The sequence below is a fragment of the Sorex fumeus genome, unplaced genomic scaffold, assembly GCF_029834395.1.
Source record: "Sorex fumeus unplaced genomic scaffold, SorFum_2.1 ptg000044l, whole genome shotgun sequence".
NCBI classification, from domain to species: domain Eukaryota; kingdom Metazoa; phylum Chordata; class Mammalia; order Eulipotyphla; family Soricidae; genus Sorex; species Sorex fumeus.
Genome location: NW_026606101.1, coordinates 40805769 through 40833036, shown reverse-complemented (window position 1 = coordinate 40833036; position 27268 = coordinate 40805769). Strand labels below are relative to the sequence as shown.

Here is a 27268-nt window from a genome sequence, read left to right as displayed (position 1 = left end):
CAGGGGAATGGAGGCTGTAGGAGAGAATCTGTGTCCTCATTTTACATAATACTAGACCAGAGGGGTAGTACAGTCGTACAGCACGTAAGGCGCTTGCCTGGCATATGGCCAACCTAAATTCAATCCCTGGCACTGCATAAGTTCCCCTGAGAAGGTGTGACCCCCAAAGCCAAAACAACAACAATAATAATAAATAATCAATGCCCTCATTTCTGGTGGAGAACTAGGTTTCAGAGAAGTTAAACACTGTATACAAGGTCACACAACTGCTCCTGAGCTGGAACCTGTGTTTTTGTGTTCCTGTTACACTATTCTCTATATCCAAACTTAACTGCCTCTGTAGTCACTGCACATTAAAGTTACAGACTCTTGAAATGAAAAGTGAATACACACAGCTACAAGTTTTTACTGACTTAAAAATCAAACTTCTAAATGCCGTACTATCCTTATATAATTTCAACAGCCTTTCCTATCTTACTAGTTAAAGCCTTAAGAGTTAAGCATAAAGCAAGTTAGTAACTACTGCATACCTATCATAAACAGCCAGGTGTTCCAGGTACAGGAAGCAAGACTGTTGATTTTAAGTTCTTAAGGAATAGTATTTGAAACATTTAACAGTTTTAAGTTGATACTATGGTGGGAGGAGATGCTCTGGAGAGAGTACAGAGGGTAGAGCACTTGCCTGGCATGTGGCCAACCCAGCTCAATTCTTGGCCAATCCTCCAAGGCCTGTCAGGCCCAGAAGCACCAACAGGGGTGGCTCCCAAAACACAATAAAACAAAACAAAAGAATTACACCATGGGCTAACAGATACAGATAAAGAAACTTTCATTTTCAAAAGCTTCAAAATATGTGAAAAGCAGCATCTTGCCTTTTAATAACAGGTACGTGCAGACATTTAATTTTCTCTTTAAAATAATCAGTTTTCCTAGTTGACTGAAAATTGGTCATTATTCAGTGACAATGAATGTCTACAGTGTTTTCTATACAGACATTCGTAACTCCTGGACACCAGCTGGCTGACTTGGGATGTCTTTTGTTCATTCAACATACATACATGAGTCTTTAAACTTGTGAGGTAAAGGATTAGGAGTTAACGATACCATGAGATATGGTTCCTATCCTATTGTAATTCTCAGTCAAGGCAGAGAGTAAGTTATTTAACCCACTATCTAGAAGAGCCAAAAAAAAGTACTACGGTTACATAAATCAGGGAATTGGCTATTAAATATTTGGAGGAGGGAAGGCACTGAAGCGAGAGCTTTGTTTAAGATGAGGAGGTCACTGGGGTAGGTGAGTGAGTTAGTATGTGAAAAGACAGTAAGATATGAAAAAGGAACAAAGATTTCGTGCAATGTAATGAGGACAATTAGGCAAGTTTTATAGGCTTTCTAAATACCTGACTAGAGTTCAATGTCGCGATCTACATTACTATGAAAATCATTGCTTTTCAAAACCACTACAGCCTTTACCGTAATTACTGTTGTTAAATAGTTTAGAATGTCACACAGCTCTCCACTGAAAAGACTTTATATGTAACTTTTAACACTGACAGACTTTGAATCAAGAGATTAAAAAAATCAAGTTCTCTGTCCAAGAGTACTATTTCCAGCTCCAGTTTATTCGCGAAATAACATTCCGACAATCTTTTACGTGGTCATAGGAAACTGCTTTGTCGGATTCTCTATGTGCTCTTACAGCTGCTTCCAAACATGGCTCTCATCTTCATCTAGCACTGCGAGTCCTTTGGGAGCTGCCAACTCCACCTCCGCCCGAGAACCGGGTCCCCTCAGACTCCCGCGTGAATCTGGGTTCGGGGAGCTACGCGCCCTCGCGCTCCCGCACGCCCCCAGCCCGTCAGACCGGGGCTCGCTCCCGCGCGCTCTCACGCCCCAGCCCGTCAGACCCCGGGCGCTCTCCCGCGCGCTCCCGCACGCCCCCAGCCCGTCGGACCCGGGGCTCGCGCTCCCGCGCGCTCTCACGCCCCAGCCAGTCAGGCCCCGGGCTCGCTCCCGCGCTCTCACACCCCAGCCCGTCAGGCCCCGCAGCGTGAGGAGAGGCGGGGCGGGGCGCGGGCCGCGGTTCCCGAGTGACCGGCGGAGAACGCCCACTGGGACTCCTGGGCAGACTCGGGGACGCAGCCCCATCCCCATCCCCCAGCCGAATCTCCAATCGGCGGCGACCCCCGGGAGAAGCGGTCAGTCCTCCGGTGCCTGCGGGAGCCTGGCCGGGGGCGCGAGGGGCTTAGGCCCGGCCAGGCGGCCCGCCCCCCCACGCCGGGACGGGCCGTACCTGTCCCTCAGCCCGTGCTGCAGGCGACCCAGCTTCTCGTAGTACTCGGGGCTCGCCAGGGGCGCGGACGGCACCGAGGCCGGGCCCATGCCGCCGCCGCCGCCGCCGCCGCGCGACGCCCGCCAGCTCCAGCTACCAGGACGCCCGGCGCCGGCGCCCTTCCCGCCATGCACCGCGGGTAAACACCGCGCGGTGGCCGCTCGGGGGCGGGGCCGCGCGGAGGCGGGGCAGAGCGGCGCGCCGCCAATGGGGAGGCCGGAATCCGGGCGGCCGCACTTGGGGCGGAGCTCCACGGAGGGGGCGTGCCCAGGGACGCGACTCCCGCCGGCTCCTAGCCTGCGGGTGCTGCCGCTCGCTCCCCGGGGAGTCTCCCGCAGTGCGACCGGCGAGCTGCCCCGCCCTCCGGGCTGAGTCGGACTCGGCCTCCAAATGCTTACTTTTATAAAGCAGACGCTGTCCACTCCTCCCGCCACCTCTCCTTTCTTTTTTTTCCCTGCAGTTTCCGTGTTTAGCTTATTTATCTACCCTCACTTAAAAGCAAAGCACCTCCTCAAAACAGACCGAACTTGAAATTAACTGAACTGTGCTCTGAGAGTTGAGAAATCCCTTGACATTCTCGCTGACTTAAGGATGTAGTTAACGCTGCAGGTCGCATTACTGGTTGGTGAATAAGGGAAAGTTGCAAACTAGTTTCTTCTGGAGCATTTATGCAAGCATAATTTGGTAGACACAAGCCCTGTTGAGTCCTTTAGCGGAGACTTCAGGGTGAAATTGCCTGAACTCAAATTCCCCTCTTCTCCCTGCTGTGTGATCTGCGAATCATCCCCTTGAAACCTAATGTTCTTCACTGATAAAAATAGAGACGCTATTATAGGGCACATATACACACATACACACACACTCACACACACACACACCACTGTTTGGTGGTGTGCACTTGGGGATGTGCAGTTGGTGTGGCACAAAGGATCCCAAGTGCCAGTCATATATGGATGTACCAGGCATGTGGAAGGTGGTGAGGATCAAACTCCAAAGTAAATGGTTGTTTTAATTCATTATTAAAAAGTGTAAAATCCCTTACCAAGCTAGGAGTAAACACACTTTCTTAATCTAGTTAGTAGTGGGCAACCATATGCACAATTAGTGAGTGCTGTATTCAGTGCCACATGTTGGGAGGTTTGTCCTTCCCCTGACTAACTTCACTCAACATGACACTCTTTAAATCCACCCTTATAATTCTACCATGAATCTTAAGGAAGATTCTTACTATGTAACTTCCTTCTTGATTTTGCTGCTTTCAATATTTTCTCTTTCCTTTGCTTTCATCATTTTGGTTATGATGTGTCTTAGCATAGTTTTATTTGGGTATCTTTTGGCTGGAACACTTTGGACCTCAAGAGTCTGGATGAACGCACTCACTAGAAACTTCTCTGCCAGGACTTCTTTAATTAATGATTCTTTATTGGGATTACTTTCCTACTCCTCAGGAATTTTGACAAGTCTTTTTTTCCTCTTGAAGTCATTCCATAGTCTCTCATTTGCTGTGCATTTATTTTGAGAACTTTCTATATCTTCTGTTATTTTCTAGAGGTTTTTTATATCTCATCTTGAAACTCACTGTTGTTATCCTCAGCTCTTAGTACTCTGTTGCCAAGGCTTTCCATTGAGTTTTTAGTTCACCTTCTGAACTTTTCAGTTGTGTCACTTCTGATTGTAGTTTTGTCATTTCTGGCCTCGTGCTTTTTGTGTGCTTACACCACTGTTTCTTTAAGCTCATTAAAAATCCTCCATGAGCGGCTCTCGGGCTCGGCCATGGCACCAGAGGCACATGGAACTAATCCGGAGCCCAGCAGCTTGTGGCAGAAATGTGAATGGACTATGCGTTAAACTCTGGTGCCATGCCCCCCCCCCCCAGAGGGTGTCTCTTCCGCCTTCCCCTCCACCCCCTCACACACACACACCCCCCCCCCCCGCCCACCCCACCCCACCTCGCCCCCTGACCACTGCCTCAGAGCTTATTGGAAAGCCAGGTATGAGCCAGCAGTGATGAGGCAATTGCAGCCGCAGCCTCATGGGAAGAGGGGAGGAACCGGCTCGTCCTTCACGCCCAACCAAGGCCATGAGTTGCCCCTCATGAGCGGCTCTCCGGCATGGCCATGGCACCAGACACACAGAAACCAATCTCATAATTATCTAGCTCTTGGCAGAAATCCCTCCAGACTTAATAAAGTATCAGAAATCCAAAATCACATGGCCACTATCACAGCAGTACGACATCACATGATTTTCATAACCAGCAATAGAAAACGAATTATTTCACAATGCCTTTTCAGCAGTTCTGATTGTTGGGGGGAAATTCCAAACAATAATGGTGCATCTTTTGTTGAAATAATGAATGTATTCAAAGTAGAGAGAGAGTTAAGTGGAAATCATCTGCCTCACAGGCATCGAGAGGGGTGGGAGGGGGGTGTATATTTGGGTTCTTGGTGATGACAAATAATTACTGGTGAGGGGAGGGGTGTTTGATCATTGTATGACTGAGACTTAAATCTGAACGCTTTGTAACTTGTCCCACGGTGATTCAATAAATAAATTAAAAAAAAAAAACTCAGCATGTTATCTCTAACTCCTTTCCTGAGAAGTTATAGAACAGGTTAGTTTTAGTACTATTGAATCTTCTGAACTACTATCTTCTCTCACTAGTAGTGTCAATGTTCTGTGCTCCTTTCCTACAATGTCTACTTGTCTGCTGCAGGATGGGATTGAGTCTTCTAATTCACCACTTGCTTACCCACTACCAGAGAGCTCTTTGGGGAGCCAGCTGAGTGTTGCTCTCTTCCTTCCCTATTGAAGCTATACCAACAAATCTTGTTGAGAGTTCCATTGTGAGAATTCCAGAATGAGTTTCAGTGTCATTGGCCCTGACTCTACTCTGGCTATTGTTTAGGATTCTGTGATTTCTTACATCCATGGTCACTTGTGCCTTTTTGTGGAAATAAATGATTGGAGTTAGAATTCACAGTCACAGTCACAGTTCTCCCGTTGTTCATGGATTTGCTCGAGCGGGCCCAGTAACGTCTCTATCATGAAACTTGTTGTTACTGTGTTTGGCATATCGAGTACATCACGGTGAGCTTGCCAGGCTCTGCCGTGCGGGCGAGATACTCTCGGTAGCTTGCCAGGCTCTCCGAGAGGGGCGAGGAATCGAACTCGGGTCGGCCATGTTGGCTGCGTGCAAGGCAAATACCGCTGTGCTATCAGTCCAGCCTGGAGTTAGAATTAAGTTAGCAAAATGTAATTGGGGACAGCCAAACCACTCCAGAGTGAGTTTCAGGACAAGAGTCCAATATATTCTTCGTGGGATATGAAGGAGGGAGACAATGAACTGCAGTATTAGCAACTGTGCTGTTTTTTGTTTGTTTTTACCTTCCTAAAATTTTTTAAATTAAAGAACTGTGATTTAAAAGTTATTGATAGTTGATTTGGGGGCTTATGATATTTTAACACCAATTCCACCACCAGTGTTCCCATATTCTCTCCCATCACTGCCCCATCCCTGCCTGACAACTTGACAGGCACATTACAAAGTTTCAGTGGTTCAGCCTAGGTTGTTCATGTTCTCAGTTGTTAAGTCTGTATTTTGGATATATGGCTATCCCACTCACCCATATCACCAGTTTAACTGACACTCTGATGCCTGTTCACCCAATTACAATTCTTTTCTTCTCTCCCGCTCCCTGTCCCCCAATTTCTGTTCTTCTCTATCCTTCTCCTCTCAGTACACTGGGGTCAAGCTGTTTTTAACCTGTGGGCATCACAAGATGGCAGGTCCTGATAATTGTCTTCATCTTTGTGGAGGTTGGGGAGTCTTTGTGCAGTATTCTCCCAGGCACTGAAAGAGACGCAGACCAGTGCAACTTCATGCTTTTAAGGCAGGCAATCTATCTGTCTATCTCCTGTCTCCCAATACCAGAGTTTTTTCTTTTTTTCCTTTTTTGGTGAAAGGAGAGAACAAAGGGGAGAACAAACCCAACAGTACTTAGGGCTTACTCTTGGTTCTATGCTCAGCGATCACTCCTGGCATTACTCAGAAAATCACATTTCACATGTAGTGCCAGAAATTGAACCCATCTCAGTCACTTGCAAGGCAAATGTCAACGTCTTAACCTGTTGTACTGTCTCTCCAATCCCTCAAGCACTGTTTTTTTTTTGTTTATTTGTTTTTTTGAGGGTTTTTTTGTATGTTTTGTTTGGGGGCCACACCCAGTGGTACTCAGGACTTATTCCTGGCTCTGTGCTTAGGGGTCAGTACTGTCAAACTCAGAAGACCATATGGGATGCCAGGGATTGAAGCTGGGTGAGCTGCATGCAAGGCAAGTACCCTACCCACAGTACTATTGCTCTGGCCTCAAGCACCAATTTTAAATCACCACCTCTTTCACTAACTTAGGGGGAGAGAAAGCTAGTTTCTCTCTCTCTCTCTCTCTCTCTCTCTCTCTCTCTCTCTCTCTCTTTGGTTTTGGGATCACACCCAGTGATATTCAGGGGTTTCACCTGACTGCACTGAGGAATTACCCTTGGAAGTACTTGGGGATCATATAGTATGCTGGGAATTGAACCTGGGTTGGATACATGCAAGGCAAATGCTCTTTCCACTGTACTATCTCTCTAGTCCCCAAAACTACAGTTTCTTTAGTCTCTTATTCTTCATGACTTTTGATTTGTTTTCTATCGTTAGTTTTGCTTAATTATGTACAAGGTGTGACTTAAATTACTAAATTGATCATCTGTAAGTCTCATGGATCACAAAGTAATAGAAAATTGTAAATTATTGTAGAAAAATAGTACAAACTTATGGGGTCCTACACCAGACTGTCTCATCCGGGGCAATCTGGAGGGTTGGGTGGGTCCTACCCCCCACCCCCCAAAAAAAGCTCCAGCTTCAGAAAACCTCCAGAACTCAATTGCTGCCATGCTCATGGCTGATCTCCACAGGTTTGGGTGAGCCTCATCTGTGAAAGAATCTGCTGAAAAACCCAGCTCTGTGGAACTTGTAACTGAAATCTCCAGGCTCACTAGGAGCCAGGAATGGGTGACCTTCCCATCTCTCTGCACTTCCAATAGTTGGCAGTCAGGCACATGAACTGCCTCTGGTGCCATTTAAAGTGGTCTTGACCCAGAGACTCACAAATAAACCTCAGAAGAGGAAAAGAGTAACATGCCACAGAGATGCCTCTGGATCCAAATTCACCATTCAATTAAAAATTTAATTCTTGCTGAAGTTTCAATTCTTGAATAAGTTTTAATTCTTGATCAGTTAAAGGAAATGTTGTTAAACGTTACTTAATTAGAATTTTTAAATCAAAATATATTTTTATTTTTATTTATTTATTGGCTTTTTGGGTCATAACCTGCGATGCTTGGGCCGGAGGGATAGCATGGCAGGTAGGGCATTTGCCTTGGACATGGCTGACCTGGGTTCGATTCCTCCACCCCTCTTGGAGAGCCCGGCACGCTACCGAGAGTATTCTGCCTGCTCGGCAAAGCCTGGCAAGCTCCCCGTGACATATTCAATAGCCAAAAACAGGAACAACAAGTCTCCCAATGGAGACATTACTGGTGCCCGCTTGAGAAAATTGATGAACAATGGGAGGACAGAGCTACAGTGCTACCCTGCGATGCTCAGGGGTTACTCCTGGCTCTGCACTCAGGAATAACTCCTGGCACTGCTGGGGGACCATATGGGATGCTGGGGATCAAACCTGGGTTGAGCATGTGCAAGGCAAACACCCTACCTGCTATACTATAATGCTGGCCCCTAAAATAAAAATATAAAAAATGTAACAGTAACATACAGTATCCTTTGGATATGCCAGGGATAGAACAGGGATAGGCAAGTGTCTTAACACCTGTATCATCTCTCTGACCTCACCCATCACTTTTTAATATGGACAGGACAAGAACCCTCTTGCGTAGGGTCTAGAGGCAATACTGATAATACTTTTGCCAGATGTTGCATCGGATTTTTGTACCACATTTATTCACAATAAGTAAAAAGGATTTTTACTTATTGATTTGAGCACAAACATTTTACTATGAACCTAGCAAGATAATGCATGTTTTTAGAATATTTTATTTACCTTTATACAGATTCATTTGTTTTTTTTTTGTTTTAGGACCATACCAGGCAATACTTGGTCTTACTCCTGGTTCTGTGCTCAAGAATCACTCCTGGTAGCACTCGAGGACCTATATGTTGTGTCAGGGATTGGACCTGGCTCAGCTGCATGTAAGGCATATTACCTGTTATACTATTTCTCTATTCTTACAATTAACTTTGTAAGAGAAATAAAATCACCCAAATGATTAATGCAATTATTTGTTTTCAGCAAATATTCATGCTAAGCAGACGAGGTAGTCATTTCAAAACAAAATTTCTATTAGACCTTTTAAGGGGAGTCTAAAATTAAAAACTATTTAACAGTGACTAGGTAATTCAAAATAAGTATAATTTGCATTCTGTGGTTGATTTATTAATGACATGTGACAACTCTAGATGCAGGACCCCTTTTATGAACAATAAAACGTAGCAAATGAAACGAATATTTCTAGACTATTTATACTAAAATTATGCATTCTAAATGGTAAAAGACTTAATAAGTACAGTTATTTCTGTTTGAATATTTAATTTGCTAAATTCTTTTTTTAATTGTTCTTAAATACATTTATATTAGCAGAGTAAGTTCTGTAACTAGCTATGCTTTTATCTTACCTGGATCGCAGGTATCCAGTGTGCCTAAATTAGGGAGTTGTTTAAAAAACCACAAAATGTCTTAGCTAGAAATTAGAGGGAAACTGGTCACACTCCATTGTTTTTTGGCCAAAATCACACAACTGATTATCTATGTAATATTAATTATTCTAAATTCACATATAGGTTTCTAAGCATGTGAAGCAAACAAAGCATTTTATCTCAATATATGGATCCTAGGGAGAGTCACATAGAATTGTTCTCTTTCTAACTTAAAAGCAATTAAATTGATAAATGGAAGATTAATATTGGAAATATGCTAAATTTATAATTTTATGGATATATTTTTTTTAAGATAAAAACACCATGAGTTGAAAAGTTACTCATAGTTGAGTTTTAGGCAGAGTGTTCCAGTACCCATCCCACCATTAGTGTCGGCTTTCCTCTACTGGTTTCCCGGGCTCATCCCTCATCCTCAGCCTACATTTTGAAGGCATGTTTATAAGTTTGGTTGTTAAAATTTGGGTCTTATGATTTCAGTGTTGTTGACTCTGTGGCCTGAATATTTAGCTAGATCATCCTTTGCTCTGCCGATCTACCTGAATCCCTTTGACCCCGACCCCTCAGTGCTTCCTGTCTATCTATTCTCCCTCCTGCCAGCTTGGTTTCTTTCCTTTCCTGTTCTTCTCCCAATACCAAGACCAAGTGTGGTCTAGGCAACCCCCTTTGCATTTCCTTGCATTTCCTTGCATTTCCTTTGCATTGCATTTCCTTGTCCAGTTATAAAATTTTATGTTTTAAAAAATAAACACTGTATGATCTATTAATGAAGTCCTGTATATCTTGGTGAATATGTATTTGGATATTTACCAGGGCTGTCATCTTAAAGTGCCACACCCTGGGTGACTGGATCAACAGAAGTGTATTTTTTCTGTCACAGGTCTAATGGGCAGAATTCTGTAAACGATGCATACATGATACAGTAGTCTCCTCCAGAACGCTATGAAGGAGAATCCATTCCCTTCCATTACCCTGGATTCTGGTGATTTGCAGTGATCTTTGACAGTTTTTGGTTTACAGATGCATCACTCCAATATCTGCCTTTGTCTTCACATGGCATTCTCATGTAACCTCAAATTTCCCCCTTTACAAGGAAATATTGGATTAGGGACCACCTCTCTCCAAATGACTTCATTATTATTATCATTATTATTGTTGGTTTGATGGCCACACTCAACAGTGCTCAGGACTTACTCCTGGCACTGCTCTTAGGGATCACTCCTGGTAGTGCTTGGGGGACCATATGAGGCACTGGGGATCAAACCCAGGTCAGCTGCATGTAAAGAAGTACCCTAACCACTGTACTATCACCCCAAGCCCCTCATCTTAATTATTTACATATGCAGTGACCTTATTTTCAGATAAGGTCATAGTTTAAGATGCTGGAAGTTAGGACTTCAATATATGAATGGGGCATGGGAGGAGGGAGGGAATGGCACTAGCAGACAGTTCAGCCTTTAACATATGAAAATTGGAAAGCACTTTATTTTGTGATAATTACACAGAAAAATTAGATGTTGTAACATACTATTAGAAACTGTGATTTGTTAATAGAAATTACTCAAAAGCAGATGAGGAAAGGTGGTATTGTCATATATTTATGTGTATGTGAACCCTATTACCACTGAGTACTTACATCAATGTAAGCATTTATACCTCATTTAAACCCTGCAACACTCTTGTGAGGGCCCTACAAGTTTAAAAAACTATTCCAAGATTACATTACGGTATTGTTCATGATTCACCAGTGAATAGTTCCATTCTTTTTAAAGTTCATTCTTTTTATTTTTTTTCATTTTTTATAATTTTATTTATTGAATCACCGTGAGAGCAGTTACAAAGCTTTTGGGTCTAAGTCTCTATCATACAATGAAACACCCGTACCTTCACCAGTGCCCATTCTCCACCCCCAACAACCCCGGTATACCCCCATCCCCAAACCCTCCCCCTACCTGTGGGGCAGATGATTTCCACATTACTCTTATTCTACTTTGATCACATTCAATATTTTGACACCAGATCCACCGTTATTATTTGAGATTTTACCCCAACACTCAGATCTGCTGAAAAGTCTATTTGTTTCTGAACACATATAGACAATTTGTGTTCTATTGCTGGTTATGAATAACATATGATGTCGCATGGCTGCCGTAGGGCCATGTGATTTTGAAATTCCGAAATTTTAACACTTAAATCTGAAGGAATTTCTGCCAAAAGCCACTGGGTGTTGAGATTTGCTCCTGAGTCTCTAGGATCATGGCCATTGAGCAGCTTGATCAGGAGCCAGAGAGGCCATTTGTGGGCGATGACTTGGGGGCTTGTTGGGGTGTGGAGGACAGGACCGGCTCCACCCCCATCCCGTGAGGCCCAACAAGTCTCGTCACTGCGGGCCCAAGCCTGACTGTCCAATGGCCTCTGGAGGATGACAGCCACCAAGCCGCCAAGGGGGAGCAGGCGGAGTGACAACACCCTTTCCCCGCTGGGGTGGCCTGGTGACAGTAACCTACTGTGGGATCTGGATGCATTTCTGCCAAAAGCCACTGGGTTTCGAGATTTGTTTCTGAGTCTCTGGGATCATGGCCATCAAGCAGCTTGATCAGGAGCCAGAGAGGCCATTCGTGGGCGATGACTTGGGGTCTCGTTGGGGTGGGAAGGACAGGACCGGCTCCACCCCCATCCCGTGAGGACCTGCGTGTCTTGTCACTGGGGGCCCAAACCTGATTGTCTAGTGGCCTCTGGAGGATGGCAGCCACCAGGTCTCCAGGGAGAACAGGCCAAGGTACGAAACCTATTCCCACTTGGGTTGGCCCAGCACTGGTAACCTACTGCAGGGACCGGACGCATTTCTGCCAAAAGCCACTGGGTTTCGAGATTTGTTTCTGAGTCTCTGGCATCATGGCCATTAAGCAGTTCAATCAGGAACCAGAGAGGCCATGCCTCCAATTATATAGCTGAGCCGGAGGTGGATTGTGGGTGTGTTTCCCACATACCTAACTTTTGGCTGTTTACTTTCTTGGTAAACTTTGCCCCAAGTTTTTGGGGTCTGGCCAAAGGCACAGCAGCAATTTTGGGGTCTCTGGAAGTCTGAAGGCGCCACCAGGCTGCTGAGGCACTCACCTCACAGGTACAGATTGACCTGCTGGTGACACCGTAGCCCCCAAAGTCCATTCTTTTTAAAAACCCATTTCCTATATCTTGAAACTCATCATCTGATAGCCACTGATAATTTCAATTTCCTTGTATAATATGTGTAACACATAAACTGATGCAGAGGGTTTTAATATTTATTTGGTTTTTTATTTGTGAAATAATATTCATTAACATAGAACATATTTTTCCTACATGCTTTTCTAGGGTGTTATATATTGTGTATTTGCCACTTTTTTGTTTTCTCCCTTGGCACTAGAAAGACCAACTTATCATCCTATTTTTTTTTCTTTTTGGGTCACACCCAGCGATGCTAAGGGGTTTCTCTAGCTTTGCACTCAGGAATCACTCCTGGCTCAGGGGACCATATGGGATGCTGGGCTTGAACCAGGTCAGCTGTGTGCAAGACAAACGCCCTACCTGCTATTGCTTGAGCCCCCAACTTATCAAATCATCCATAGAAATTACATGGGCCTATATCACTCATTCTGATCAATAGAATATTAGTAGAGGTGAAGTAACCATTTCCTGATCTGGACCCATTTTTTCATCAGTTGCCCTGCTAGATACAGAAGGCATAGTGAAAAAGTCCAAGGCCCTAGAATGATAGGAAAGAACATGGGACTGTTCCTTACACAAGAAATAAACCTTTATTACATTGAGACAACAATGTTGTGGTTATAGTTTAAGATGCTGAAAGTCATTATTTATCCTGACTAATAAGTGTGTCTTGCAACAACTACCCAGATACATCAAAATCTCCTTACACAACATTCTCAATGAGGATATATGTAACCATCTATATCAGCACTCTTCAATTTTTTTATACCTGTGGACCAACACCTGTTCAACATACTTGGACTAGAAGTTATAACCAAGGTGGCAGATTAGTGTTTTTCAACTATTCTATACCTGTGGACTGGCACTGATCTATGGACTAGTACTTGAATAAAGATGATAAAGTACTTGAGTAAAGTCACCGATAAAGATGGTCAAGAAAACTGAAAATTTGAAACTCTGAGAAAAAGAATTTCTGAGGAGAGTGATTGGAGAGAGTGAGGAATTTTGTCCAAAAGGGCTTTGTTTAATGATGGCACTATTTTATCTCACACTGTCCAATATGGTAGACTATAGTCATATGGGGCAACTGAGCAATAAATATAATTAATGAAACTAATTGAAAACTTAATTTTGTTTGACTTTAAACATTAAATTTGGGGGGCTATAGTGATAGTACACCAGGTAGGCTGCTTGCCTTGCACACAGCCAACATAGGTTCAATCTCCAGCATTCCACATGGTCCCCCAAGCCTGTCAGAAGTGATCCCTGAATCTGGAAACAACAATCCTAGTGCCTGAGAACAGATGACTGGACAAATAAACTACAGTACATTTATACAATGGAATACTATGCAGCCACAAGAAAAAAATAAATCATGAGTGGAGAGTATTGTACTCAGTAAAATTAGTCAGGAGAGGGACAGACATAGAATCACTTCACTCATTGTGGGATATAAGGGGGGGAAAGCATAGTATGAAACTAGTATCCAAGAAAAGAAAAAACAGGGGTCAGGAGGACTGGTCGATGGTTGGAAGTTTGCCACAAGTATGGGGGTGTGGTGAGGACGTTGGAGGGCCATTCTGATAGAGAAAGGGCTATGATTATAATAGTTGGAAATGATCACTCTGGACAAGAGTAAGTGGTGAAAGTAGGAAAAGGGATATATCCGATAATCTTGTAGTACCTGTATTGCAAACCACAATGCCTGAAAGAAGAGAGAGAGAGAGAGAGAGAGAGAGAGAGAGAGAGAGAGAGAAAGAGAGAAGAAAAGTGTCTGCCAGCCACAGGGACAGGCTGGGGAGTGAGGGACGAGGATGGCAGGAGGGTAACTGAGGACATTTGTGGTGGGAAATGTGAAGGGACAGGTGTTGAAACATTATATGACTGAAACCCAATCATGAGTAGCTTTGTAACTGTATATCTCATGGTGATTCGATTTTTAAAAATTAGTCAAAATGTTTTTTAAATAACAAAAATGTAATAGATAAATTTAAACAAAAATTTTGTGTAAGCTCCCATAGACAAAATAAAACCAGAGGGTCCTTACTTTATTTCATATCTTGTCTTTTAATACCAACTACTAATTTGTTGGTCTTTAAAATGTGTAAGATCTATGAGAGTTAAATAGCCCTGGAAGAGACCAATAGAATAGTTGGATGGCTCTAGCTAGAGATTCCCTACTTAAATAACTTGGCCTCACTTCATCTCAGAGCTCTTAAATGCCTCTGATTTCCACTGAAGTCTTTGAGTTTGTGGTTCCATGAGGGCTCCAAGATTATCCCTTTATTGGCAAAAAAGAATCCTCAAAGGCTTAATTAAGACTTGAAATGCCAAATTCTGTAAACTCCTCTCCCTACCAGAGAGGATGGTGGTTTGCCTAGCGGGGACTGTTCTCCAGCTAGAGGCATGAGCAGCAACTCTGCAGCCTGTAGGTTCTGATGCCATAAGCGAATAATCTTTGAATACTGAGATTCTGCTCAAAAATTAGTTCATGGTCTTTATAATTGACTCTTGGATGCACCTCTTATAAGGGTTCAACAGGTACTCCTGATGACAAGGATTGGAAACAAAGGGATACTTGAGACCTGCTCTTATAGCTCGTAGGCAGGTTGAGACCAAAGAATTTTGTGTAATAAATACCATTTAATGTGATGATGAGAGCTTTATGTTCACAAGGTGACTGGGCATCAGGTGGAGAATGCTCCACTTCTCATCATCTGCAATTATTTATGGTATGTCCTTGTAGAAATGTTGGCATCATTCATTCCTGGGGCATCTGAATGGTGACCATAACACAGAAAAACCTCCCTCTTCCAACAGACACTTGCCATTGTGTCCTAGGGAAATGAGAGGTTGAGAATTTTGGCTCAAGTACCCCTCAGCATGGCAAACCACCACCTCCTGTTACAAGTTGTGTGACCTTGGACAAATCACTTTGCTGTGCTCCAAATTCCTTGACTGTAAAAATGGTGACAGTGGATAGCTGTGCCTACTCTTAGGCTTGTTGAGAGGATAAAATGTGGCATTCCATACAGTGTTGGTAGAGCTAGCCAAAATAAATGTAAGCTAACATCATTTTTTTTCTTCAGGAGACAAAAAGAACATTCCATTGGGAAGTAGAAATATTTCAGAGTTAAGATTTACAGCATTTCACTTCGTAATCATGGCAGATTTTATGCCAACTTAAAAAAAGGAGTTTGTGATTATTACCTAAAACTTTTTAAAAATACTGTGTCTGTATTATTTCAAATGAGGTTTGGTGTTTATGCAGTCAAATACAATAAGTTTTGTTTTCTTATTTTTTTGTGGTGTGTTTCAAAGGCATTACAAACTTCCTCTCTATTCTTCTTTTATTATTTTCTTTTGGGGGCATACCCAACTGTGCTTAGGGGCTATTTCTGTCACAGTTCTGGGGCAGGAGGCGAAGTGTAGGAGTGTCACTTCCACTGGGGCTGTGGGGTCTCAGAATGCCGAGGATCAAACCCAGGCTCCTGCATGCAGAAATGTGCTCCTGTCTGCTCTCTCTCTCTCTCTCTCTCTCTCTCTCTCTCTCTCTCTCTCTCCAGTTTATCTTCCTTTACTGACTGCCTTTTTCCCTCCCTTCCCTTCCCTTCCCTTCCCTTCCCTTCCCTTCCCTTCCCTTCCCTTCCCTTCCCTTCCCTTCCCCTCTTTCTTTTCTTTTCTTTTCTTTTCTTTTCTTTTTTCTTTTCTTTTCTTTTCTTTTCTTTCTTCCCTCCTGCTTTCTTTCTTCCTTTCTTTCTCGGTTTTTGAACCTTACCTGTCTATGCTCAGAGCTTACTCTTGGCTTTCTGCTTGGGAGTCATTCCTGTCAATGCTCAAGGGACCATGTGCAATGCCAGTGATTGAGCCTTAACCCCTATACTATTTCTCTGACCCATCTGTCTCTCTCTTTCTATATGTTTATCTACATATTTCTTTATCTATAGCTATTGTATCATTTTAAGAATCATAGATTTAGATTTCTCCACACACTTCTGTATCTTGTACTTTTGCTTAACATATCTTATTTTGTTGATGTTACTTTTTAAATTTTGACACCACTCTGGGTGGTGCTCAGGAGCTCTTCTTGTCTCTTTGAGCAGGAGTGACCCTTGAGGAACCATATGCCATGCTGGGATTTGAACAGAGTCATGGCATGGTTGCATACAAGGCAAGTCCCTTACCTCCTGTATTCTCTGCTAAGTTAAGCATCTTGCCATATAGGATGCTGGGGATTGAACCTGGATCAGTGGTGTACATGGCAAATGCCCTTCCCACTGTGTACTATTTCTCTGGTCATGCTAATTATTTTTGTTTGTTTGTGGGCCACACCCAGAAGTGCTCAGGCCTTACTCCTGGCTCTGAGCTCAGGATCATTCCTGGTTGGCTAAGAGAACCGTCCTTGGTTTTAGAGATTGAACCCTGGTGAGATGCATGCAAACTAAACTTCCAAGCACTAATCCTGCCTAATTCTTTTTAAATAGCTATATAATGTTTCATTTTATGGACCCTATATAGAATTTATATAGTCAATTGTCTCATATTGTAGCTGTTTTTAATTCATATACAGGCATTACTTGGAAATATTGTATGCTTGGTCTCAGACCTTCCACAATAAATGGAGTAACACATTTTTTTTGGCTTTCCAGTACATATATGAATTATCTCTTGTTCTGCATGAACTAGATTGGTCTTTTGTCAAATGATCTTTTTGGGGTTCAGTTCTCAAAAGCAGTTATCAAGCAATAAGACAGTTTGGGGGAAGGAAGGTATTTTAGGAAGATGAGAAATGGGCATGTGAGACAGAGAAGGGAAAGAAACAAATATAAGATGACTTAGTGAGCAAGTTACCATTGTGAACAATTAAGGTTTATACAAAGCGATAATGTAGAATAGAATAAAATAAACCTTATTGGTGAATGAAAATTGTTTTTATTTCTTACTTCCATTATTGGTGGATTTTTTTTTTTTTGCTATCATGTTCGTATTAACTCCTTAGTACTGCCATCATTCATGAACTCAACTAAGCAGGCCAAAGACCACAGAAAATCCTCAAACAAAGTCTAGAGGGAACATGCCCTTCACTGTACAAAATTATGAAAGAATGGGCCAGAAAGATAGTGTAGTTGGTAAGATATATGCCTTGCATGCGCTAAACCAGATACAACCCCTAGAACCCGGTATGGTGCCCCAAGTCTGTCAGGAACAACAGGTAGGTGTGACCCCCAAACCCCCCCCCACCCAAAAAAAACAAACAAAATTAAAAGTAACCTCCAGGATCAGTTAAAACGTGCTCTAACAGAATCTGCTGTTTAAAAATAGTGCAGGCCCCCTGGGCAGCAAGATGCTGGCCTCCTTGGAGCTTTTTGGAAAGCCAGGTATAAGCCCGTGGTGACGGGGCAACTGAAACCTCATGGGAAGGGGGGCGTTCCCAGGTCATCCTTCACACCCTACCAAGGTCACAAGTTGCCCTACATGAGCGGCTCTCTGGCACAGCCATGGCTCCAGAAGCACAAGGACTTAATGCAGAGCCCAGCAGCTTGTGGCAGAAAAGTGAATGGACTATGTGTTAATCCACGGAACCATGCCTGCCGGGAGGGAAGGGGTGTCGCTCCCTTCCGCTTTTTTCCCTCTGGGCAGCGAGATGGCAGCCTCCTTGGAGCTTTTTGGAAAGTCAGGTATGAGCCTGCGGTGATGGGGCAGCTGCAACCTCATGGGAAGGGGGGTGTTCCCAGCTCGTACTTCATGCCCTACCGAGGTCACGAGTTGTCCCCCATGAGCAGCTCTCTGGCACAGCCATGGCTCCAGAGCCACAGAAATGAATATCGTAATTATCTGGCTCTTGGGAGAAATACCTCCAGGCTTAATAAGTAAAATATCAGAAATCCAACATCAGATGGTTCTCATAACCAGCTATAGAAAACAAATTATTTCACAATGCCTTTTCAGCAGTTCTGATTGTTGGGTGGAAACTCTAAACAATAATGGTGCATCTTTTGTTGAAATAATGAATATAATCAAAGTAGATAGAGTGTTAAGTAGAATTTATCTGCCTCACAGTCATTGGGAGGGGTAGGAGGGGGGGTACTGGTGAAGGGAAATGTGATTGATCATTGCATGACCAAGACTTAAACCTGAAAGCTTTGTAACTTTTCCCACAGTGATTCAATAAATAAATATAAAAAATAAATAAATAAAAATTAAAAATAAAAACAAAAAAATTATAAAATAGTGCAGACTAGTCAACAACTAAGGTTTTGAGAACTTGCTCTGAGCATGAAGGAGTTTAACACTGAAGACATGCAAGAAATTTTCATAGAATCTCTTTAGAATCTGAGGCAAAGGGCACTGAAGATATTTTTTGCCCTGTGTGGGGCTCTAGCATACCTGATCCCATCAATCCTAATGTGGTAAGCATTTCTTCTATATTAATTCAACAGTCTTCTTGTTATTCTTGCTATTATTACTGCTGTTGTTATTGTTGCTGTATCTATCCCTTTCCTTATGAGTGACTTCACTCAACATGATATTGTGATATAAAAGGGTTTAATTGGTGCTTTGCAATGCATGTACTTTTTTGTTTGCTTGTTTTTGGGCCACACCTGGCAATGCTTTAGGGTTACTCCTGGCTCTGCACTCAGGAATTACTCCTGGTGTGCTCAGGGTACCATATGGGGTGCCAGTGATTTAACCAGGGTCGACTGCATGCAAGATAAATGCCCTACCCACTGTACTATTGCTCTGGCACCCTGCATGTCCTCTTTGCATTCATTGTGAACTTTCTTGCACTTGTAAAATTCTTTTGGCTTAAGAAATGCCATATCTTGATGTATTGTTGTAGTGGGAAATTGGAAACATAAGCAGGCAGTTTATGGCAGAAATTCTGAGTTACCCGTTCTAGAAATTGGGGAGAGAGAAATAGGTCTTAAATCATAAAGCTGACCAGAATAGAACAGAAGAGCCAGACTGACCTGGTTACCTAGGCATGGGAAAGGAGTGGAACAGAAGCAACTGATAGATAACTATATTAAACTTAAACAGAATGTACCAAACATAAAGATTTCTAACAAAGGTGATTGTTAGTCTCATGATGTGCCCTCTTGCCTTAATTGTGTAGTTGTGATGCAACCAGTAAAAAACTCCATTCTTTTGCTCTTCTCTGTTTACCAAAAATAAGTATGCTATGTTGCCAGGAATTTTCCTATATAAGGGGTCTTATACTTCTGCTCAGGGACATAACTTCAGGCTTGTTTGCCTAGCTGCAATTCATTCAGATGCTAATAAAAAATTTATTTGCTTTTTTTGCCTTAAGATTGTGTTAGAGTGATTGATTAAGTGAACACTGTTGCAACAACATTCTCTTGTTCAAACCATGTCACAGAAAATTACATTATGTTGTTTTTTCTTAGAGCTGCATAGTATTTCATTGTGTATATTTACCACAATTTCACCGTCCATTCATCCATTCATCTGTAGTTGGGCATTTGGTTTGTTTCCATATCTTGGCTATTGAACTAAGTGCTCTAATGATCATAGGTGAGGATACAATAGTCTTACGGCAAAACTTCTTCAGAAAATCTGATTTGGCTTTTAATATCTTAATGATAGTATGAGATAAACCATATTCTCAAGGATGGTCTCTTTTTTTCTTAAAGTCAATTGGTTTTAGAGATTCTATGTCAACATTGTGCTCAGATCCCTATTTAAATGAGGTTGGGAGGGTAGAAAGTTCTACAAGTGCTTAGAAGACTACAGAACCTATAATACCTTGAATTCTCCCACAGTTTTTGTCCTTGTGTCAAAGTAGGTACTGTAGAGCCAATGGGTGTAGAGTCCAAGAAGAGAAATGGTAAGTGTCTTTGGCTTTTGCCATGGACACACTAGGTCTGCCTGTTTCTTTTATTTCCAAATAAACTCTAGCTGTGGCTTTACTAGCTTATTGCCTTTTGTGGGTCTGAATACCTTACATCAAAACTCAAGTTAGTATTTGAATTGCTGGACACTACAGCTTAGTCAAGCTGGCACATGAACTAACCATCATAGGGTCTTTCATATGATTACAGCATGAAATTAATTGGATCTATCTTCTGATGGATCCTGCCCCCGTGCCTGGCTGTCCTCGCCCCTTAGAGGGGAGCGGGTTGAGTTTCCCTCCCTGCCCCGACCAGGGCTCCGGCAGCCGAAGATCTCCAGAACCAACCACCACCATGCTGAGACCACTCTCCATACGCATGAAGGTACAGGCAGAGGAATAAAGGCATGTGGGTCCCAGGGCTGAGATCTCCAAGCCTGCTCGGATCAGGGCTGAGCATCCTCCACCCAGATCCTCCATATTCCAGTAGGCAGGGGTCACACACACCAACTGGCCCCTTGGCGCCGTGTAATCCCATCAGCGGCCAAGACCCAGAGACTATAAAACCCAGCTCCCAGAAGCAAGCGGCCGCATTTGCGGCCATGCAACATCTTATTATCTCATTCTTACTTTGGACAAAATGGCAGGCTACCAAATGTAACCTGCCCACACAGCAGAGTCTGGCAAACTCCCCATGGTGTACCCAATATGCCTAATACCAGTAACAATGATGGGTATCATTCTCCTAACCCTGAAAGAGCCTTTAATATGGCACTTTTAAAAAAATCTCAGGGCTAGGATGAAGGAGACGTTACTGGGGCCTGTTCAAGGCAATCGACGAACAACAAAATGGTCGTGATCGTGATCGTGATCTTCTGAAAATTCAACTGGATTTGGTGTCCAACATGACAGTTACTATGTCTGGTGGTCAGTGCAGTACACTAGCTTGGTTCCTCTAGGTGTGGTTTTGGGACTCTCTCAGCATGATGGCTCAGCTCTGAGAGGAATTGTCCTAGAAGCCAAAATTTCTAGAAACAGGAAGTAGAGATTTAGGCCAGTTAAGGCTAAACCTTAACTGTTATTTTGATCAAAGCATCACAGAATTAATTCAAGGGTGGTGGAAGAAATAAGTTCAATCTTTTGATGGACAGTAGTAAAGCTACAATGTAGCACATATGGACTGAGAAATTCAGTTGTAACCATCTGGAAAATTACAGTGGTGCCATACACTTGCCTGTCTTTCAACTACCAAACCAAACCCTCTTTCTTTACCTTGACTTTCTTGGTAGCCGGAGATTGAAATTTAATACTCAACCAATAACTAATAAAAATTGCATATTATCATTTCTTTTCCTCTTATAGTTTCTAGTAGGATTAAGTTGCAAGTGATAGTCACTGGTTTGGTAATTTGTTGTTTCTGTCTTTCTTTCCCTGCTTTTTGTTTGTTTGTTTCCTTGTTTGGTTCCCCCTCCCTTCCCCTCTCCTCCATGCTGTGTTGCTCCATGCAATCATCTGGAAAACTTATTTTCCCTCAAATCAAATCCAATTCAAGTTTTGAACGACGAATCCAAGATTAGAGCTGCTAAATTGACTCCAAATCAAGTGTACTTTCTTTATTTGTTACATTGTGTTTTTTTTTGGGGGGGGGGGGGCTGGACGGGGAGTACATCCGGCAGTGCTTGGAACTTACTCCTGGCTCTGAACTCAGGGATCACTCTTTCTGGAGTCTGGGGGACCATAGTAATGCTAGGAATCAAACCCAGGTTGGGTGTGCGCAAAGCAAATGCCCTACCTGCTATACTCTCTCTCCAGTCCTGTTATGTTCTGAAGAGGATTCAGAATATTAAAGTGTGTAACTTCGTTGAGCAAGAGGAGGAGGGGCTAATAACAAAAACAAAAAAGTCAAAGCTATCTTAACAAATGTTATTTGGAAAAGAGCACTGGTCTGGGAGTAAAAAAGGTGAGTTCTCTCTTTTGCTCTGTGAATCATAAACGTGTATGACATTTCCTCAGGCGCACACAGGAGAGATTAAATTCTTATCCTGCAATTACACCGCTAGCATTCAAACAAGAGTCCAATAGGTTGGTGTCTGTAAAAGCAGTTTCATGAGGAAAAGGTCAAATGAAAAGAATGATTCTTCTCATTTTGATGGGCATTAAACACAATACTGTCACTATCCTCCCATTGTTCATCGATTTACTCTAGCGGGCCCAGTAACGTCTCCATTGTGAGACTTGTTTTACATTAAACACAATATTGTGTTTTAAATTTACACCCTTCTCACATTGTTTTGATCCTCATTCTGCATTTCAAAAGAAGACAACTGTACAGTCCACCAACATTAATAGTATCTTGGTAATCTGGATTATGTTAAAAGTCTCCAGTTTTAAACAATTTCTTCAGATAGGATTTTTAGCAGGCGGTGGCCCATTTTAACTAGAAACATGCTCCTGGGGTGGAAAGCAACCTCCCAATCCTGAACACTATGTCTCTGTCATTGCAAACATATAAAGCATAATTGTTTCGATGTAGTCCAGAATATTTTTCTCTGTTGGTTTATTAAAAAAAATGTATAATGTATTACGATTTCCTTTTCCTGCTTCCCTAGTTTCTTTAGGATTTATGAATTTGATGCTGCAGTGTGTGTGTATGTGTATTGAGTTTTTGATATCTATCTCTTTGTGTTGGTGAGTAGGGTACAAAAATGTAGACAACAAATAGGAGAGAAAATGGTGTTGGACACATATAGTAATATGGAAGATATTCTATGATAAAACATAACCACGATGTCAGGATTTATGTACTCTTTTGGGTTTTTTTGCTTACTAAGTTGACCACATTTTTCTAGTTTAAAAAATAAAACGCAATTTAGCTTCTAAAGATTTTTTTAATATACCCTAGGTCAATATTTGTTTTTATGCTTTATTTTTAATAATTGTTCTGCAATGTTTTTAGAAAACTTCATTCATTAATTTAACTAAAATCACAGTTATTTCCTACTGAAATAGTCCATCTTTTGCTGCACATTAATTTCGGCTAATGCTAAGGTAGCACTGACTTGGGAATTAAATTTCTTCCAAAGGCTACTTCAAACCGATAATTAAAAAAATATCCACCACCTCCTCCACAAAAGGAGGTGGGAGGAAGGTCCTTTCTTTTGTTTCTTGTTTTGCTGGTGTGCTAGACCCAGTATGTTGAGAACTAATTATCCTCCTCCGTGCTACTTTTTATGAACACTTATTTCTTCTATTGTTTGGAACCAAATCATAGAAACTTATATTTAATCGGTTCATTTTAAAACATTCATTTAATAGAAAATAGAAAAGAAAAGGAATTGGAAAACAAAAGTAGTTTCTAAAGACTTTAGAACAAAACAGATTATTTTTAAGAAAACGCTTCAAATCAAGGATTTAATTTTTAAAAATCTTAATTTTTCTGTTTGCATGTATATTATGCAAAAAGTGAAAGAGCCTCCTCGGAATTAGAAGGAAATCTGTCCTTTGAAATGACTTCAACCATAGGATTTCATGTGTATTTCAAGACTCAAGTCAGTCATTTCTCACTATGCACGGTAAGTAATGAAGATGCCCAGATTCAGATTCGGATCAAATTTACCCTCCGGAAAATTTAAGATGTTGCTGATGTATACTCCACCGGCAGTCTTGATCTTCGTGATCAAAATCCAAATAATAAAGAAAGGGACCAGGAGGGCTGCATCTGGACTTTTTCCCTTTATTACAAATCCTCGAACAAACTTGGAAGTCCGTTTTGAGATTTTCCAAATCTTTTTCTTCCGAGCAAAACCAAAAACCTCCCCATCAGACCGTACGGGATTCGCCCTGTTCTCAAGGGCGTCTCGACACGACCCCCCACCCCCCACCCCACCCCCCAAATCCAGACACACCCCGACCCCACGAACGGGTCTGGGCTGCCAACATGCGGCGGCGCGGTCGGTCCCAGTTAACTCGCTCGATGATTAACGAGCGGCTTGATAATTTAATATCGGGTGTGATTAAATTATAAGGCGTGGGGGAGGGGAGCGCGGGCCGCGGGCTGCCGAGCGCCGGTCCCCGAGAGCGCCGAGCCGCGCTCCGTGCGTCCGCAGTGCCGGTGCGGCGGGAGGCGGCGCCGACGCTCTGCCAGGTCAGTGGGCGCGGGCGCGGGGCGGCGGGCGCGGGGCGGCGGGGCGGGAGCGGCTGGGGAAGAGGAGACCCGGGCGGCCGGGGACTCAGCGCTTCGACTGGGCCAGGGGCCGGGGAAATGGCCCCAGACTAGGGCGTATCTCCCCGGTGACGCCCATCTTCCCCCAGGGGAGAGACCCCAGGGCCTCGGGGAAGCGGGCCAAGGGCGCGGGCCGGCCGCCCCGCGAGTCCCCCAGCCCCGCGTCCGCACGCCGAGCGGCTTCCCTACGGGGGCGCCGGGGTCTCGCCGACCCCAAGCCCTTCCCTCCCGGTTCCGCGGATGCCAGCCCAGCCCCCGGCCTGCGGGGAGGAGGGGACAGGGGCCCTACGCCAACCTCGGGGTGGGGGTGGGGGGGGGGGCGACAGAGGAAGCAGGAAGCTGCTGCCCGGTCCCGAGGAAGCCGAGGAAGCTAGCGAGGAGAGGGCGCGGTCCCTCGGCCGCGATCTGATGTGTCGGAGAGGAGGCTTGGCGCGGGCCTGGTCCCTGGGAGGAGTCCCCGCGGACCCTCTTCTCGTTGCGCGTCGAGGACAGGCTCCGGCGACCACGCCGCGTGGACGCAGGTCTGGGGCAGCCAGCACTGCCCAGGGCCCCTCCGCCAGGCCGAGCGACGTGGGGACTGCCTCGGCTGCGAAGCTGAGCGCTGGGTCCGCAGTGGAGGGGGCCCCCGGGCAGGAGGAGCGGCTCCTCTTCCTTCGTGGTCACGTAGGCTTGGCGTGCAGCAGGGCGCAGGCAGGTTTCGAAGAGACAGGCTGACCCCGGAGACCCTGGCAAACTGCACCCGGGCTGACTCCGAGCCCAGAAGGCGCGCGGTCAGGGCGACCGGGGACCACGCGCGGGTTGGGAGTGCCGCGTTGGCTGTATTTCAGCCAGACAGTGACGTCCTGGAAAAGACCCAGACGGCCGAGTCCAGAAAACCCTTTTCATTTTGGTCAGTATCTCCAGAGAGTTCCGGAAATGTCCCCGCAGCCAGGTGCGTGGGTTGAACTTCTCTGGGAGAAAGATCTTAATATCTTACGTGGATCCTGGGATATGCAGGAATTTTCACTCCTCCTCCTGCTTTTCTAGATATTTTTTAGTAGATGCAAGGAAGGGGGACCTTCGTGTGTAATTAAATACTTTATAAATAGAGTTCCCATTTGGAGTAGATACTCTATCCCATAAATACAAACCTGCCTAATTTTAGAAGACAGAAACAAGCTACTGTTTGATTCTCGGTTCTAGGACCACCAGCCTGAAATGTTCCCAATTAGCACAGGGTACAGAATGGGCCTGTGATTCCAAAATAATAAAATCTTCCTGAAGAAAAAAACTTTTAAAGCGGACAAGAGGTACATGCAGGAAATTCTCAGATGCCAGGGTGTGGCCTTTGAGGCTCCTTTTGGGGCTAGCTTTATTTGAGCTGAGCTCAGTCCATCAAGGGTCTCAGATTTTAAAGAGAAGGCATCCATTCAAGATTCCTAATAAATTTAAAGGGTAGGTGGGTGGTGATGTTTGCTGACGGAGGAGGCCTCTGCCAAACTAAGTCTAGGGCTCCAGGGTTACTGACACACTCAAAAGCTAGACACGCAGGTCCAAGACTGAGCTGTTGCTGATTTTTTTCCTCTTTTTTGTTTGTTGGTTTTGGTTCTTAAAAATCACTCTTTAATATTTGTTCCTTGTCTGTGCTTCTCCCAAATTTAAATCCCTCTATATGGTTTCCATCCAAAACAGAGGTTGGACTGACAAAGGCGGATACATTACACAAGTTCAGGGTCAATTTTTTTTTTTAATTTCAAAAGGTGCGACATACTCTGTCAATGATAAGATCCTCTTTGGACACAGTCTCTTTCCCGGGAATAAAGCATGGTTTCTAGAAAAAGTCAGGGAGGATCCTAGATAAAAGTGCAGTGTCCTTGAAAGGAAGGACCCCATTTTTTCAGTGCTCCTGCATGGGAACAGGGGCTCTTGCTATTTTTTTCTTTCCAGATTAGGATCAAACTGAGTCTGACAAACGACGCCAAGATACTGGGAGGTTGCGGCAGTCTGCGATTCACCTGCAAAGTTGCGGAAGAAGGAAGAGTTAATTTCACTTGCTCACTCACAAGATCGTTCATATCTAATGACGTCGGGCAACTATAAATGATGTTGAAATCAGTGGCACATTGGTTGGCATTGTTTATTTAAAGTGCCAGATGCAAGCGGTGCCACCGATTCCTGCCTGGAGAGTGCGAGTTCGCATTGATTTCGCCTCTCTCAGCCTTGCAGCCGAACCGCATTTAGGCCAAGATCGGTATAATGGGAAACACCATCAGCAGACAATTACCCTTTCAGAGGATTCACTTCTCCTCACAGACACTGTTATTTGAGAAATAGGATCATTTGATTTCATATTGCACTAAATAACACCCAGCCGGTTCAAATTGCCAGCTTCTTAAAAACCGCCCATTGGAATAAATTGCAGCGGCCTCTTTTTCCTTTTCAGGGCAATAGGATGGGCACCCGGCAGAACTTGTAAAAATAACCTCAAAGCCAGCCCGAAGCCTTCGGAATTGGTGGTCACAACTCTGCCACCTTGATTCAAAACTGTTCAGCCCCGTTGGTCTTTTGCCCCCGCCTCCTCTGCCGGTCAATTTACAGACAGTTCTATCCTCTGGTTTGGGAATTAGAAAGTACCACCTTAAGTCACCTCGAGAAAGCCCCTCTGGCCTTAAGGCGCAGTTTGGGGGGCGCCTCCTGTGCGACTGTAGGCCTTACAAAACTGAAGACCGCCATGGGCTGGGGTTCCGCAGCCCTGGGGTGCGCCTACCGTTCGCCTGACTCTGGCTGGGTGCCCTGTGTCTCCGTGCGCCTGCCAGCCTCGGCGTCTGGGTCTGACCTCGCACCGGGCGCACGGGCGCGATCCGGGGCCTCGAGGAGCGGGACAGGGGAGAGAAAGACCTGATG

General features: G+C 44.0%; 1 protein-coding gene across 7 annotated transcripts in view; it reads right to left on the bottom strand.

Annotated features, from left to right (window-relative positions):
- Window positions 1–27268, bottom strand: part of KIZ (kizuna centrosomal protein) — a 203066-nt gene that overhangs the window by 153922 nt on the left and 21876 nt on the right. For 3 of the 7 annotated variants that reach the window (XM_056121686.1, XM_056121688.1, XM_056121691.1), the window contains exon 2: window positions 2294–2402. In XM_056121686.1, the coding sequence (XP_055977661.1) occupies window positions 2294–2382 (89 nt within the window). In that variant the 5' untranslated portion in view covers window positions 2383–2402. Of the gene's footprint in view, window positions 1–2293; window positions 2415–27268 lie in introns of those variants that run through there. The other 4 variants (XM_056121685.1, XM_056121687.1, XM_056121690.1 and 1 more) reach the window with 2 other exon arrangements.